Source organism: Myotis lucifugus, unplaced genomic scaffold, assembly GCF_000147115.1.
Source record: "Myotis lucifugus unplaced genomic scaffold, Myoluc2.0 scaffold_1845, whole genome shotgun sequence".
NCBI lineage: Eukaryota > Metazoa > Chordata > Mammalia > Chiroptera > Vespertilionidae > Myotis > Myotis lucifugus.
Window position 1 is genome coordinate 22,034 of NW_005872893.1, and position 14,684 is coordinate 36,717.

The 14,684-nt window shown below is 52.3% G+C and overlaps 3 protein-coding genes across 3 annotated transcripts in view; all 3 read left to right on the forward strand.

Moving 5' to 3' along the window:
* LOC102441925 (alpha-1-acid glycoprotein-like) overlaps window positions 1–1,502 on the forward strand; it is a 2,791-nt gene extending 1,289 nt beyond the window's left edge. Inside the window, 4 exon segments of the mRNA XM_023748811.1 lie at window positions 664–771; window positions 938–957; window positions 959–1,042; window positions 1,308–1,502. Of these exon segments, the coding sequence (XP_023604579.1) occupies window positions 664–771; window positions 938–957; window positions 959–1,042; window positions 1,308–1,394 (299 nt within the window). The 3' untranslated portion in view covers window positions 1,395–1,502.
* Window positions 1,503–3,792: 2,290 nt separating this feature from the next.
* LOC102440992 (alpha-1-acid glycoprotein 1-like) lies at window positions 3,793–6,577 on the forward strand. Its single transcript, XM_006108174.3, has 6 exons — window positions 3,793–3,903; window positions 4,305–4,447; window positions 4,669–4,739; window positions 5,746–5,853; window positions 6,021–6,124; window positions 6,389–6,577. The coding sequence occupies exons 1-6, from the start codon at window positions 3,793–3,795 to the stop codon at window positions 6,473–6,475; spliced, it is 624 nt and encodes a 207-aa protein (XP_006108236.1). The 3' UTR covers window positions 6,476–6,577.
* A 5,325-nt stretch (window positions 6,578–11,902) lies between these two features.
* Window positions 11,903–14,498, forward strand: LOC102440687 (alpha-1-acid glycoprotein-like; the record flags this gene model as incomplete). The annotated part of the gene is made up of 5 exons (XM_006108173.3): window positions 11,903–12,014; window positions 12,383–12,525; window positions 12,772–12,842; window positions 14,116–14,223; window positions 14,395–14,498. Coding segments are annotated over exons 1-5 (537 nt in total), but the record flags the coding sequence as incomplete, so codon positions are not given.
* Between the last annotated feature and the right edge of the window lie 186 nt (window positions 14,499–14,684).

The window sequence follows — 14,684 nt, forward strand, 5'->3', positions numbered from 1 at the left end:
CCAGTCCTGCCTCTCCTCCAGTCTTTTGTTTGTTTTTATTAACCCTCACCTGAGGATATTTTCCCATTGATTTTAGAGAGAGTGAAAGTGAGGGGGAGTGACAGAGAGAAAGGAAACATCAATGTGAGAGACACAATGATTGGTTGCCTCCCAACCAGGGCTAGGGATCCAGCCAGCAACCAAGGTACATGCCCTTGGCCGAATTAAACCCTGGACCCTTCAGTCCATGGGCCGTTTCTCTATCCACTTAGCCAAACCAACCAGGGCTCAACCACTCTTTACCCTCTGGGACCTAAGGGTGACAGCCTGTTTATTGGGCAGGCAGTGACTTCACCCATGTCCCCACCATCACTGCAGAGAAGGCCCATAGCAGGAACACACAAATGCCAATGGAATTGAACCAACACCCGAGGCTCCTCTCTGAACCTCATTTTCCTCATCTGCAAAATGGGGAGAAAGGCCCTGAGAGCCACAGTTCACAGAGGCCCCTCTGATTCCACATCCATTCGGCACAGGGCCTGGTGCACAGTAGGAGTGAGGGACACGTGGCCCAGGCCCTCACCAACTGGCTGTGTGGGCCTGGGCGCTCCGAGGTTTTCTCGCCTGTGAGGAGGGACCCACTGTGCTGACTCCATGGTCTCACCCAGAGGCTTTCTCTTCCAGAGAATGGCACAGAACATTATGGGCAACTGGTCCTCTCCAAGGACCCCAAGATCTTCATGCTCGCCTCTTTCCCAGAAGACAAGCAGAACATGGGGCTGTCCTTCTTTGGTAGGCACCCCCAAACTCCCACCAGGCTTCCCCCAGGACCACCTGCTCCTAGGGCTGGGCCCCTAGACCTCCAGTCCTCCGTGGCCGTTACCCACCCCTCCCTGAAAACACACAACACACCACACACTGACCCCTTCCTCACCTGTCCCCTTGCTCCCTCCTGCAGCTGACCAGCCAGAGGCGACCCCCAGAGCAAATGCAACAGTTCTATGACTACCTCACGTGCATGGGCATGGACAAGTCGGAAGTCATGTACACGGATGAGAAAAAGGTGAGGGCAAGGAGGAATAGGCGGTGCCCACCTGAGGGCGCTCCTGCTTTGGGCAGCCCCAGAGGCCCAGAGAGGGCCATCTCCCAGCCAGGGCTGCACAGCCAGGCAGGAGAGCCTGCTTTTCTGTGCCCATCTCACTGCAGGGACAGCTGAGCTTCCCAGAGGCCCATGGGGAATGGAGCCCCAGTCCAGAGCGCACCCCACCGTCCCCCCAGGAGCCCCTGCCCACCCCTATCATTGTGTTTCTTCTCCTGCTGTCCTGCAGAATCTGTGCCTGCTCCTGGAGAAGCAGCACGATGAGGAAAGGAAGAAGGAAGAGGAGAGGTCCAAGACAGGAACAGCATTGGATTAGGACCCCGGGGACTTTGGGGGCCTATCCTGAGACCCCCCCACCCACCCACCCTGTGTGCCGCAGTTCTTTCCCTCAGTTGCACCAATAAAGTTTGTGCATTTGGAATAGGCAGGTTGTCATTTGCTCACTCACTCATTCATTCACTCATTCAGTCAAGTGGAAGCCTGCGCCCCTGGCTGCAGAAGCCCCTGCTGTAACCCCCAGCACACATGCCAGGATGAATGATGGCACGTGGTGTGGGAGCCCAGCACGAGAAGGTTCCTTCCACAGGAGGGGGAGTCTGGGAAGGCTTCCTGGAAGGGGCATCTGAGCCAGTCTAGATAGATTAGGAGCTTGATAACACCTGCTGTTCCTGCTGCAAGCCAAGGGTCTGACAGGACAGGTTTGAAGAACATAAGGCAGAGGAACAAAGCGGGAGTTCAGGTGGGTAAGGGGTGGAGAGGACTCAGGCACACGGCACGGTGCCAGGATTGTAGGACCTTATGGCAAACATCACCCTGGCCATCTGGGAGGTGAGCTGGCAGGGTGCCTGATGAGGTGAGCGCCAGGGCCAGGGCAGAGACAGGGGGAATGTTGGAAATAATGCTGGAAACACTGAAGCCTCCAGAGGGAGGCAGGAAGAGTGGGAATGTGCCCCCAGCAGGCACACGGGTGGGGAATGGGGGAATGGCTGTGTCAACCTTCCACCCCACCAAACTGACTTTAGAAACCACAGGTCAAGTGACATACACCACAAACACCAGAAACTTTGGGAATTTTTCTGGGTTCTTTTGGCTTTTCTTTTTTTTTTTAAGGTCAGTAGTCATTCTTCTTCATTTGCCTCATAATGAAAATAGACTGTTCCAATGCCCCCAATATACAAATATCACTGATGCACACACATTCCAGAAAAGCTGAGGTACCCGCTGCTACGGTGAGGGGGGATAGGACACGGCCTGGCAGGTAGCAGGCCACTGGCCCAATTCCACAGGGATCCCCAGGCCAGAGTGGGGGTCTCCAGATGAGGAACAGAGAGGGGCCATGGAGGATTGGGCCTAAACGGGCAGTCGGACATCCTTCCAGGGGTCCCAGTTTGGAGAGGGTGCAAGTTGGGTTGAGGGACACCCCCCAAGCCACCCAGTGCATGAATTTCATGCACCAGGCCTCTAGTAATAACATAAAATGCTATAGAGAGATATAAAGAGAGGGCATGGTTAAGTAAACTATAATCTAGGAAGTGAATGAAAGGTGATGTGAGCTTTAAAATCACAACCACTCACTACAGTGAAACATGAAAAACTATTCAAAATATATAAAATGGCCCTAGCTGGTTTGGCTCAGTGGATGGAGCATCAGCCTGTGTACTAAAGGGTCACAGGTTCAACTCTGGTCAAGGGGACAAGCCTGGGTTGCCAGCTCCATCCCCACTACGGGGCATGCAGGTTGCAGCCAATCAATGATTCTCGTCATTGATGTCTCTATCTCTCTCTCCCTCTCTGAAATCAATAAAAATATCAGTTAAAAAAATAAAATGGACAAGGATCCAAAGTTGTAAGCATACCATAATACTACTTTGTGAAAATATGATTTGTATGGATAAAGATTTGAAACCATCATATTGAAATGCAGAAGGGTGGTAGAGTTAGTAATTGCACAGGATTTCCTGAGCACCCACTGTGTGCTGGGCACTGCTCCAGGATTGGGGCAGCTGGTGAAAGAGAGCAAGGTTCCCACTTGAATAGCAGAGGATGAAGACAACACAGAAGTGATTTCCTGTTTCAGATGTTGGAGATGGTTCACATAATACATTTACTGAAAACAGACATTCAACTTAATGCTCCGTGTTGTTTTTTGTTTGTTTGTTTTTTGGAAAATATCCCTGCCTCCCATCCTGGGTTGGGGCATCTTTGGACTTTTGGTCTTTCACAGTTGTTACCACACTCAACTGGAACTGAATCCATGTTTGCCTTCCCCCACCCCTGGCACCCCTCCCCCGCCCATCACCCCTACACCCAGGCTAGCCTGGGAACCTCCAAGTTGCATTAGCATTTGATTTATGACTGGGTCCCTCTCAAGTCCTGGCACTCAGAGGGGCAGGAGTTGGATGAAACCATGAGCACCTGCCCCTCTATGGAATCTACCAGCTTCACTAATATCACTCCAGCCCTTTCCACCTTGGCTTTGAACAGCCAGACCTTTGGGCCCTGATCTCGAGGTCAGGGACCCAAATTAGACCAGAGCTTGGAGGCTTTACCTGGGGCTGACTTTTCGGAAAGGAGGGAAGGTTTTGCACATGGTTTTCCCACTCACAGGATTGTGTCACAGCGGGTCCCCAGGGCCCTGCCCACAGCTCATTATAAAGGTCACCGCACCTCTCAGCCACCAGTACCTCGGACTCTAGCCACATCCTCATCTTGCCATGGCGCTGCCCTGGGCCCTTGCAGTCTTGAGCCTTCTTCCCCTGCTGGACGCCCAGAGCCCGGCGTGTCCCAATTTCTCGGTGCCCATCACCAATGCCTCCCTGGACCAGGTGGGTGCCTGGGCCCTGAGTGCTATGGGAGCTGTCTCACTCTCTGGACTCCCTTCCCCTGCTGGCTTGCGGTCAGCCTCTCCTGGGCGCTGGGGTGAGAACAAGGCCAGCCTCCAGTGGCGGTCCTCTGCCTCCAAGCTCAGAGTCGCCTTGCAAAGTCCCTCAGCGGGGCAAGCTGCACTGGGTGGGGGCCACCGGGGAGGAGGGTTTGAGAGCGGGGCAGGGGGGGTAGTTTGATGGGGGTCAAGGCTGATTCCTAGACTGAGCTCCTGCAGCCACACTACTCGCCCGGCCTCTGTCTCTTGATTTGCAAACTCGAAAGATCTGCCAGAGTCTCCTCCCAGCTGTCTATCAAGGATTAAGCTCTCAGTCTCCATCACCTGCTCCTGGCTTCTCCTCAGATCTCTGGCAAGTGGTTTTATATCGCCTCGGCTTTCCGCTTCCCCGAGTACAAGAAGGAAGCTAGCAAAATCCATGCAGTCTTTTTTTACTTCACCCCCAACCACACGGAGGACACGATACTGCTCAGAGAGTACATAACCGTGTAAGAACTTCCCGTGGTGCCAGCTCAGCTTCTTGCTCCTCCTCCCAGCTGCCCAAACACCTTGAGCAAGACCTGCCCCCCTCCTGGCCTCAGCCTTCTCATCCAGGGGATGGGGGCGGTGCTGACTCTAATTGCCACCTGACTCTCCCCCTCCAAGATTGTGACAGTCCACTTCTCCTTGAATATCTTACCGTTTTCTCCCCTCTTCTGTCTGGCTTTAGGGGGGACCAGTGCATCTATAACATCAGCAGCGTGAAGGTCCAACGAGAAAATGGGACCCTGTCCAAATCCGGTGAGCCTTCAGGGAAGGGTCGCTGTGTGGGATGGGAGATGGTGGGTGGGCCAGGCCAAAGGAGGGGACCTGGGGGCTTTGGGCAAGAGAGCCCGGGAGATGCCCACTTCTTCCATCTCCATGGGCCCGCTGCCTGCACACTGAAGCCATCAGTCATAGCTGCCAACATCTCTGAGCTCTTACTATGTGCCGGGTGCTGTTTGAAGTGCTTTCTATGAATTAACCCACTTTAATACTCACAAACCACCCAAGGAGGACATTGCAGTGATCAGCTCAGGAAATGGACAGACACGAGCCCCTTGTCTCTCTCACTCTTCCTGCAATTAGACCTGGACTCTCCCCGAGGTTGGTTCCAGTCCTGCCTCTCAACCACTCTTTTTGTTTGTTTTTTATTAATCCTCACCTGAGGATATTTTCCCCTTGATTTTTAGAGAGAGTGAAAGTGAGGGGGAGAGACAGAGAGAAAGGAAACATCAATGTGAGAGAGACACATTGATTGGTTGCCACCAACACCAGGGCTGGGGATTGAGCCTGAAATTGAGGTACATACCCTTGGCCGAGATGGAACCCTGGACCCTTCAGACCGTGGGCCGAAGCTCTATTCACTTAGCCAAACTGGCAAGCGCTCAACCACTCTTTGTCCTCTGGGACCTAAGGGTGGCAGCCCACCCATGACCCCACCATCACTGCAGAGAAGGCCCATAGCAGGAACACACAAATGCCAAGGGAATTGAACCAACACCCCAGGCTCCTCTCTGAACCTCATTTCCTCATCTGGAAAATGGGGAGAAAGGCCCTGACAGCCACAGTTCACAGAGGCTCCTCTGATTCCACATCCATTCGGCACAGGGCCTGGTGCACAGTAGGAGTGAGGGACAGTGGCCCAGGTGAACCCCTGGCCCTCACCGATTGGCTGTGTGGGCCTGAGCACACCCAGGTTTCCTCACCTGTGAGGAGGGACCCACTGTGCCATCTCCATGGTCTCACCCAGAGCTTTCTCTTCCAGAGAATGGCACAGAACATTTTGTCCACCTGCTGCTCCCCAAGGACCCCAAGACCGTCATGCTCTCTGCCTTCCCAGAAGACAAGCAGAAAATGGGGCTGTCCTTCTATGGTAGGCACCCCCAAACTCCCACCAGGCTTCCCCCAGTAACACCTGCTCCTAGGGCTGGGCCCCTAGACCTCCAGTCCTTCCTGTCCTCTACCCTGCCATCCCCCATACACTCCCCCCCCACACACACACACACTGACATTCTCACCTCCCCTTGCTCCCTCCTGCAGCTGACAAGCCAGAGGCGACCCCGGAGCAAATGGAACAGTTCTATGACTACCTCACGTGCATGGGCATGGACAAGTCGGAAGTCATGTACTCTGATGAGAAAAAGGTGAGGGCAAGGAGGACTAGGCGGTGCCCACTTGAGGGCGCTCCTGCTTTGGGCAGCCCTAGAGGCCCAATGAGGGCCATCTCCCAGCTAGTGCTGCACAGCCAGGCAGGAGAGCCTGCTTTTCTGTGCCCATCTCACTGCGGGGACAGCTGAGCTTCCAGAGGCCCATGGGGACTGGAGCCCCAGTCCAGAGCCCACTCCACCTTCCCCTCAGGAGCCCCTGCCCACCCCTATCATTGTGTTTCTTCTCCTGCTGTCCTGCAGAATCTGTGCCTGCCGCTGGAGAAACAGCACGATGAGGAAAGGAAGAAGGAAGAGGAGAGGTCCAAGACAGGAACAGCATTGGATTAGGACCTCGGGGACTTTGGGGGCCTATCCTGAGACCCCCACCCACCCTGTGTGCCTCAGTTCTTTCCCTCAATTGCACCAATAAAGTTTCTGCTTTTGGAATAGGCAGGTTGTCATTTGCTCACTCATTCATTCACTCATTCATTCATGTTGAAACTGGTGCCCCTGGCTGCAGAAGCCCCTGCTGTAACCCCCAGTACACATGCCAGGATGGAGGATGGCATTGGTGTGGGAGCCCAGCACGAGAAGGTTCCTTCTGCAGGAGGGGGAGTCTGGGAAGGCTTTCTGGAAGGGGCATCTGAGCCAGTCTAGATAGATTAGGAGCTTGGTTAACACCTGCTGTTCCTGTTGCAAGCCAAGGTTCTGAGAGTGCCGGGAGCAGCTATAGGTTTAAGCTTCAGACTGACCTTTTGGCAAAGCCACAAACAAGTCCCAGCTTTGCAGGCACTGCCCTCTTAGCATAATTACGCTTGACCTAATGACTCTACCTAGATCGGTGGTTCTCAACCTTCTGGCCCTTTAAATATAGTTCCTCATATTGTGAACCCCAACCATAAAATTATTTTCGTTGCAACTTCCTAACTGTAATTTTGCTACTGTTATGAATCGTAATGTAAATATCTGATATTCAGGATGGTTTTAGGCAACTCCTGTGAAAGGGTCGTTCGACCCCCAAGGGGTCGCGACCCACAGGTTGAGAAACGCTGCCTTAGATCTTATCTGGGTAGCTAATGGGCTGCAGGAGATGTAGCAAGTGCTGCCAAAACAAGTGAAACTCACAAGAACATTGTAACTATGGTGACCACTACCTTGTTTACCTCTGGCTATAAAATAAAGGCTCGGCTTGCTGTCTGGGTCTCTCTGTAGCCTTAGCCAGGCACAGAAGATCCACCTAGGTCCAGCTTATTCCCTTTGTCTGTCTTTTCTACATCCTTCACCATGCCCCCCTCAGGCTCACCAAACCCGTGGCTGAGCTGGCCTGGCACATTTGGCGCCCAAGCCGGGGCCTGAGTTCGGGGGAACTGCAGTTGTCAGGTGAAAGGACACTCCAGGGAAGCACGTGCAGAAAGCAAAAAGGAAGGTAAGGAGTGACGTTTAGTAATAACTAGGATAAAACATGGGAAAGTCAGGATCGCAGGAAAAGAACTTATAAGGCCATACTCCAAGCACAGGGCTGTTCTGTGAGGTATCAACAGCTTTTCGATTTGTTGGATTTTGTAAGTAAAACCTGCGCATGGTTTCCTGGGGAAGGAAAAGTAAATGTAGAGACATGAGAGAAGGTAGGAAAACAACTTAGAGATCGTTATATAGTTGAAGGTCCAGGGAAAATTCCTCTGTCTGCTTTCAGTATTGTTGCAAGGTCTGTCTCTCACCTGGAGACTACTTATTATGGAAGTATTATATTCGCGGCTGTGCTGACATCGGACCAGCCTACGTTCGGGGAATAGTATTAGCTGCCACATTAAAGGAGGTGTTACTCACTGGTCAGCAGAAAAAGAAAGGGGGCTGCTTTAACTGTGGCAAACGAGGGCATTTTGCTAAAGACTGTAATGCTAGAAATGGAAGTCGACAGGCTACAGGGAGTGGAAACAAGCAGCCTGGACTATTCCCAAGATGCAGGAGAGGAAAGCATTGGGCAAATGAATGGCGCTCCAAGACTGATGTCGATGATAATCCAATGCCCCCTAGGCAGGGAAACTTCAAGCGGGCCCCGGCCTCACCAAACAGTAGGGGCCTTATCCTTAACCCTACTGCAGCCTTTCCAGCTGGCTCAGTAAACCTTCATCATACCACCCTGGGAAGCGCAGGATTGGCAAGTTCTTCCTAGGGTGATAGATCAGGACTCAGGCAATAGCAGAGAGCGCCAATCCTACTCTTAAAATACAACTATAAAAATAAAAAAAGGGGGAGAAGAATGTTATGCGTTAAATTTTTTGAATTACAATGCAGAGAGTTGTACAGCGGCCGAAAGGCATCAGGCCTCCTGTACAATAGCCTCTGCTGACTTAGCCCGGTGGAAGGACGCACAAACCAGACAAGAGTTTTACCAGTTTCAGTAATGATGTGGGGAAGAGGTTGTGTTTGCATCTTTCCAGAAGGAGCAGTGCAGCCAATTTGGGTACCAGAGCGTTACGTGTGTCACCACAATGGACCCAGAGAAGCTCCTTGTCCCATTGTTCAAAAGACTGAGAGTTGCCCCAATGATAGAAAAGTGGAAAAAAGAAGAAAAGGAAGGCTATGCAAGGGACTGAAGTGCCAACATGGGGTCAGCTGAAGAAGTTAATAACTGAGGCCCAGCAGATGGTAGAAAAGCAAGATGTGGAAGCTACTCCCTCAATCATGTTTCTGGCTATGCTAGCATTGGTTAGCTGCCAGTCTTCTGCAAAGTCTTGCAAAGCCAAGTCTGAGGACTCTGAGTAAAGCAGCAAAAGAAACTTTCATTTAGTAGAAAAATGTTACTGTAGTTTGATTTCTCTCTCATTGCTGTGTTGCATTGGCATTGTTTTGTTATTCTTACTATTTTTAAGATGTTAACACATTGGCATTGTTTTAATAGCCAGAGCATTATGTTTAAGTTTTAAAATGATAACATGTCTGTAGTTTGGGTTTGGCATTGGCATTGTTTTGTTATTGTTTTAATAGCCAGAGTTTTGTTCTTGATGCTAAAGTTTTATTTTCATTATGGTAGCTTAAAAATAAAAAAAGGGTGAGATGTAAGGAGCGGCTATAGGGTTAAGCCTTGGACTGACCTGTTGGCAAGGCCATAAAAAAGTCCCAGCTTAGCGGGCACAGCCCTCTTAGCATAATTAGGCTTGATCTTATGACTCTCCCTAGATCTTATCTGGGTAGCTAATGGCTGCAGGAGATGTAGCAAGTGCTGCCAAAACAAGTGAAACTCACAAGAACATTGTAACTATGGTGACCACTACCTTGTTTACCTCTGGCTATAAAATAAAGGCTCAGATTGCTGTCTGGGTCTCTCTCTGTAGCCTTAGCCAGGCACAGAAGATCCACCTAGGTCCAGCTTATTCTCTTTGTCTGTCTTTTCTACATCCTTCAATATCCACACCCTCCCCCCCCCCCAGGCTCACTGAACCCTTCGCTGTGCTGGCATGGCACATGAGAGCACACTGTCCTATGAGGGACATAAAGCAGAGGACCCACACCAGGAGTTCAGGTGGGTAAGGGGTGGAGAGGACTCAGGCACGCAGCATGGTGCCAGGCTTAAAGGATCTTATGGCAAACATCACCGTGGCCATCTGGGAGGTGAGCTGGGTGGGGCCTGACGAGGTGAGCTCCTGGACCAGGGCCAGAGCCAAGACAGAGACAGGGGGAATGTTGGAAACACAGAAGCCTCCCGAGGGAGGCAGGAAGAGTGGGACTGTGCCCCCAACAGGTCCACGGGTGGGGAAGGGGGGAATGGCTGTGTCAACCTTCCACCCACCAAACTGACTTTGGAAACCACAAGTCAATTGACATACACCACATACTTTGGAAATGTTTTGGGTTTTTTTTTTTTGGCTTTTCCTTTCTTTTTTTTTATTATCATTATTCATTCTTCTTCATTTGCTCTCATAAGAAAAATAGAATTTTTCAATGCCTCAAATATACAAATATCACTGATGCACACACATTCCAGAAAAGCTGAGGTACGCGCTGCTACGGGGTAGGGGGATAGGACACGGCCTGGCAGGTAGCTGGCCACTGGCCCAATTCCACAGGGATCCCCAGGACAGAGCGGGTGTCTCGAGATGAGGTACAGAGAGAGGCCATGAAGGATGGCTTCCTGGGGTGTCTCCATCCCAGCAGGCCCATGGGAAAGGCTGCTTCAATCACAGAGGAGCTGGGCCCATATCATCCTGGGGGCCAGCACCCCAAGATATTCCAATGGTCCCAGAGGGTCCCACCACCAGCCACGTCTTTCCAGAGATGCCGACTGCCAAGCAGCAGATCACAGGCCGGTGGCCAGGCTTGTGCCAGAGCCCCTGGCCCCACCCCTTCTTATCTGGCTTCCTGAGGAGGAGGAAGCCCAGGAAAATTCCTCCATTTAAGAAGTGTCCCCATATATAAAATGCATATTATTAGATGGAGGTGGACACGTGCAGGACACTCTCAGGGACTGCATCTGGGCAACAGGTGGCCATGGTCGCTGCACCTCCTTCAGGGGCTGGTGCCCTGGGAAGCAACTTCTCTTCATGAGCAGAGCTCTGGCGTTTTGCAAACACCGAGACTGAGCAGCAGGGCCTGTGCTGGAGGGAGAACTCCTCCTGAGGGGTCCGCAGGGCCTTCAGGGGAGACGGCAGCAGGCTGCACACCCACCTGTCCACCATCTGTCTCTGAACCCCCAGTGCCATCAGAAGAGGCAGGAGCCCCACAGGCTGTGATCAAGGGCACAAGCCTCTAATGCGGGCTTGATCCCCAGTAGGGGGCGTTCAGGAGGCAGCCAATCAATGATTCTCATCATTGATGTTTCTATCTCTCTCTCCCTCCCCCTTCCTTTCTGAAATCAATAAAATTCTCATTTTTGAAAAATAAAATGGATGATCATCCAAAGTTGTAAGTACCGTAATGATACTTTGTGAACATATGATTTGTATGGATAAAGATTTGACCCCGTCAAGTAGAAATGCAGAAGGGTGGTAGAGTTAGTGATTCCACAGGATTTCCTGAGCACCCACTGTGTGCTGGGCACTGCTCCAGGATTGGGGCAGCTGGTGAAAGAGAGCAAGCTTCACACTTGAATATCAGAGGATGAAGAAAACACAGAAGTGATTTCCTGTTTCAGATGTTGGAGATGGTTCACATAATACATTTACTGAAAACAGACATTCAACTTAATGCCCCGTGTTATTTTTTTTGTGTGTGTTTTATTCTTGGAAAATATCCCTGCCTCCAGGACTAGGTTGGGGCCTCTCTGGACTTTTGGTCTTTCACAGTTGTTACCACACTCAACTGGAACTGAATCCATGTTTGCCTCCCCCGGCCCCCTGCACCCCTCCCCCGCCCATCACCCCTACACCCAGGCTAGCCTGGGAACCTCCAAGTTGCCTTCAGCATTTGATTTATGACTGGGTCCCTCTCAAGTCCTGGCACTCAGAGGGGCAGGAGTTGGATGAAACCCTGAGCACCTGCCCCTCTATGGAATCTACCAGCTTCACTAATATCACTCCAGCCCTTTCCACCTTGGCTTTGAACAGCCAGACCTTTGGACTCTGATCTCGAGGTCAGGGACCCAAATAAGACCCGAGCTTGGAGGCTTTACCTGGGGCTGACTTTTGGAAAAGGAGGGAATGTTCTGCACATGGCATTTCACAAACACTCATAGGATTGTGTCACAGCGGGTGCCCAGGGCCCTGCCCACAGCTCATTATAAAGGTCACCGCACCCCAGCCACCAGTACCTCGGACTCTAGCCACATCCTTGTCTTGCCATGGCGCTGCCCTGGGCCCTTGCAGTCTTGAGCCTTCTTCCCCTGCTGGACGCCCAGAGCCCGGCGTGTCCCAATTTCTCGGTGCCCATCACCAATGCCTCCCTGGACCAGGTGGGTGCCTGGGCCCTGAGTGCTGTGAGAGCTGTCTCCCTCTCTGGACTCCCTTCCCCTGCGGGCTTGCGGTCAGCCTCTCCTGGGCACTGGGGTGAGAACCAGGCCAGCCTCCAGTGGCGGTCCTCTGCCTCCAAGCTCAGAGCCTCCTTGAAAAGTCCCTCAGCAGGGCAAGCTGCACTGGGTGAGGGGCCACAGGGGAGGGGAAGGGGGAGGGCGGGGGATGGCTGGCTCCTGCAGCCCCACTCCTCCTCCAGGCCTCCAGTCTCCTGATTTGCAAAGTGGAAAGATCTGCCCGGGTCTCCTCCCAGCTGACTATCAAGAATTAAGCTCCCAGTCTCCATCACCTGCTTCTGGCTTCTCCTCAGATCTCTGGCAAGTGGTTTTATATTGCCTCGGCTTCCCGCTTACCCGGGTACAAGGAAAAAGCTAGCAAAATCCATGCATCCTTCTTTTACTTCACCCCCAACCACACAGAGGAAACAATACTGTTCAGAGAATACATGACCATGTAAGACCCGCACATGGCCCTCAAGTGCCAGCTCAGCCCCAAATGCAGCCCAGCTTCTGGCTCCTCCTCCCAGCTGCCCAAACACCTGGAGCAAGCCCCTCCCCACTCCTGGTCTCAGCCTTCTCATCCAGGGGATGGGGGCGGGGCTGACTCTAATTGCCACCTGACTCTCCCCCTCCAGGATTGTGACAGTCCACTTCTTCTTGACTATCTTACTGTTTTCTCCCCTCTTCTGTCTGGCTTTAGGGGGGACCAGTGCCTCTATAACTGCAGCAGGCTGAAGGTCCAACGGGAAAATGGGACCCTGTCCACATCCGGTGAGCCCTGAGGGGAAGGGTTGCTGTGTGGGATGGGAGATGGTGGGTGGACCAGCACAAAGGAGGGGACCTGGGGGCTTTGGGCACAGTGAGCCGGGAGACGCCCTCTTCTTACATCTCCATGGGCCCACTGCCTGCACACTGAAGCCATCAGTCATAGCTGCCAGCATCTCTGAGCTCTTACTATGTGCCGGCTGCTGTTTGAAGTGCTTTCTATGAATTAACCCACTTTAATACTCACAAACCACCCAAGGAGGACATTGCAGTGATCAGCTCAGGAAATGGAGAGACAGGAGCCCACTTGTCTCTCTCACTCCTCCTGCAATTAGACCTGGACCACTGATGGCAAACCTTTTGAGCTCGGCGTGTCAGCATTTTGAAAAACCCTAACTTAACTCTGGTGCTGTGTCACATATAGAAATTGTTTGATATTTTCAACCATAGTAAAACAAAGACTTATATTTTTGATATTTATTTTATTTAAATGCCATTTAACAAAGAAAAATCAACCAAAAAAATGAGTTTGAGGGTCACCTCTGACACACGTGTCATAGGTTCGCCATCACTGACCTGGACTGTACCTGAGGTTGCTTCCAGTCCTGCCGCACATCCAGGCTTTTTGTTTGTTTTTTGTTAAGCCTCACCTGAGGATATTTTCCCACTGATTTTTAGAGAGAGTTAAAGTGAGGGGGATAGATAGAGAGAGAGGAAACATCAATGTGAGAGAGACATATTGATTGGTTGCTTCCCAGACCAGGGCCAGGGATTGAGCCTGCAACCAAGGTACACACCCTTGGCCGAAATTGAATCCTGGACCCTTCAGTCCGTGGGCCGATGCTCTATCCACTTAGCCAAACAAGCTAGGGTTCAACCACTCTTTATACTCGGGGACCTAAGAGTGGCAGCCTCTTTATTGGGCAGGCAGTGACTTTACCCATATCCCCACCATCACTGCAGAGAAGGCCCATAGCAGGAACACACAAATGCCAATGGAATTGAACCAACTCCCGAGGCTCCTCTCTGAAGCTCATTTTCCTCATCTGGAAAATGGGGAGAAAGGCCCTGACAGCCACAGTTCACAGAGGCTCCTCTGATGCCACATCCATTCCGCACAGGCCTGGTGCACAGTAGGAGTGAGGGACATGTGGCCCAGGTGAACCCCTGGCCCTCACCGATTGGCTGTGTGGGCCTGGGCACCCCCAGCTTTCCTCACCTGTGAGGAGGGACCCACTGTGCCATCTCCATGGTCTCACCCAGCGGCTTTCTCTTCTAGAGAATGACAGAGAATATTATGAACACCTGCTGCTCCCCAAGGACCCCAAGACCTTCATGCTCGCCTCTTTCCCAGAAGACAAGCAGTACATGGGGCTGTCCTTCTTTGGTAGGCACCACTAAACTCCCACCAGGCTTCCCCCAGGAACAACTTCTCCTAGGGCTGGGCCCCTAGACCTCCAGTCCTCCCTGGCCTCTACCCTGCCCTTCCCATCCCCCCCTGCCACCCCCCCCCCCCTCACACACTGACATTCTCACCTCCCCTTGCTCCCTCCTGCAGCTGAAAAGCCAGAGGGGACCCGGGAGCAAAAGGAAAAGTTCTATGACTACCTCACGGGCATGGGCATGGACAAGTCAGAAGTCATATACTCCGATGAGAAAAAGGTGAGGGCAAGGAGGACTAGGCGGGGGCCACCTGAGGGCGCTCCCGCTTTGGGCAGCCCCAGAGGCCCAAAAAGGGCCCTCTCCCAGCCAGGGCTGCACAGCCTTGCAGGAAAGCTTGTTTTTCTGTGCCCCTTTTCTTCGGGGACAACTGAGCTTCCCAGAGGCCCATGGGGACTGGAGCCCCAG

Bases quoted from the DNA above. Each gene is read 5' to 3' on its own strand.
- LOC102440992 (XM_006108174.3), top strand. From the start codon at position 3,793: ATGGCGCTGCCCTGGGCCCTTGCAGTCTTGAGCCTTCTTCCCCTGCTG. The intron at 3,904-4,304 runs GTGGGTGCCTGG...GCTTCTCCTCAG, and splicing joins CCAATGCCTCCCTGGACCAG to ATCTCTGGCAAGTGGTTTTA. The intron at 6,125-6,388 runs GTGAGGGCAAGG...GCTGTCCTGCAG, and splicing joins TGTACTCTGATGAGAAAAAG to AATCTGTGCCTGCCGCTGGA.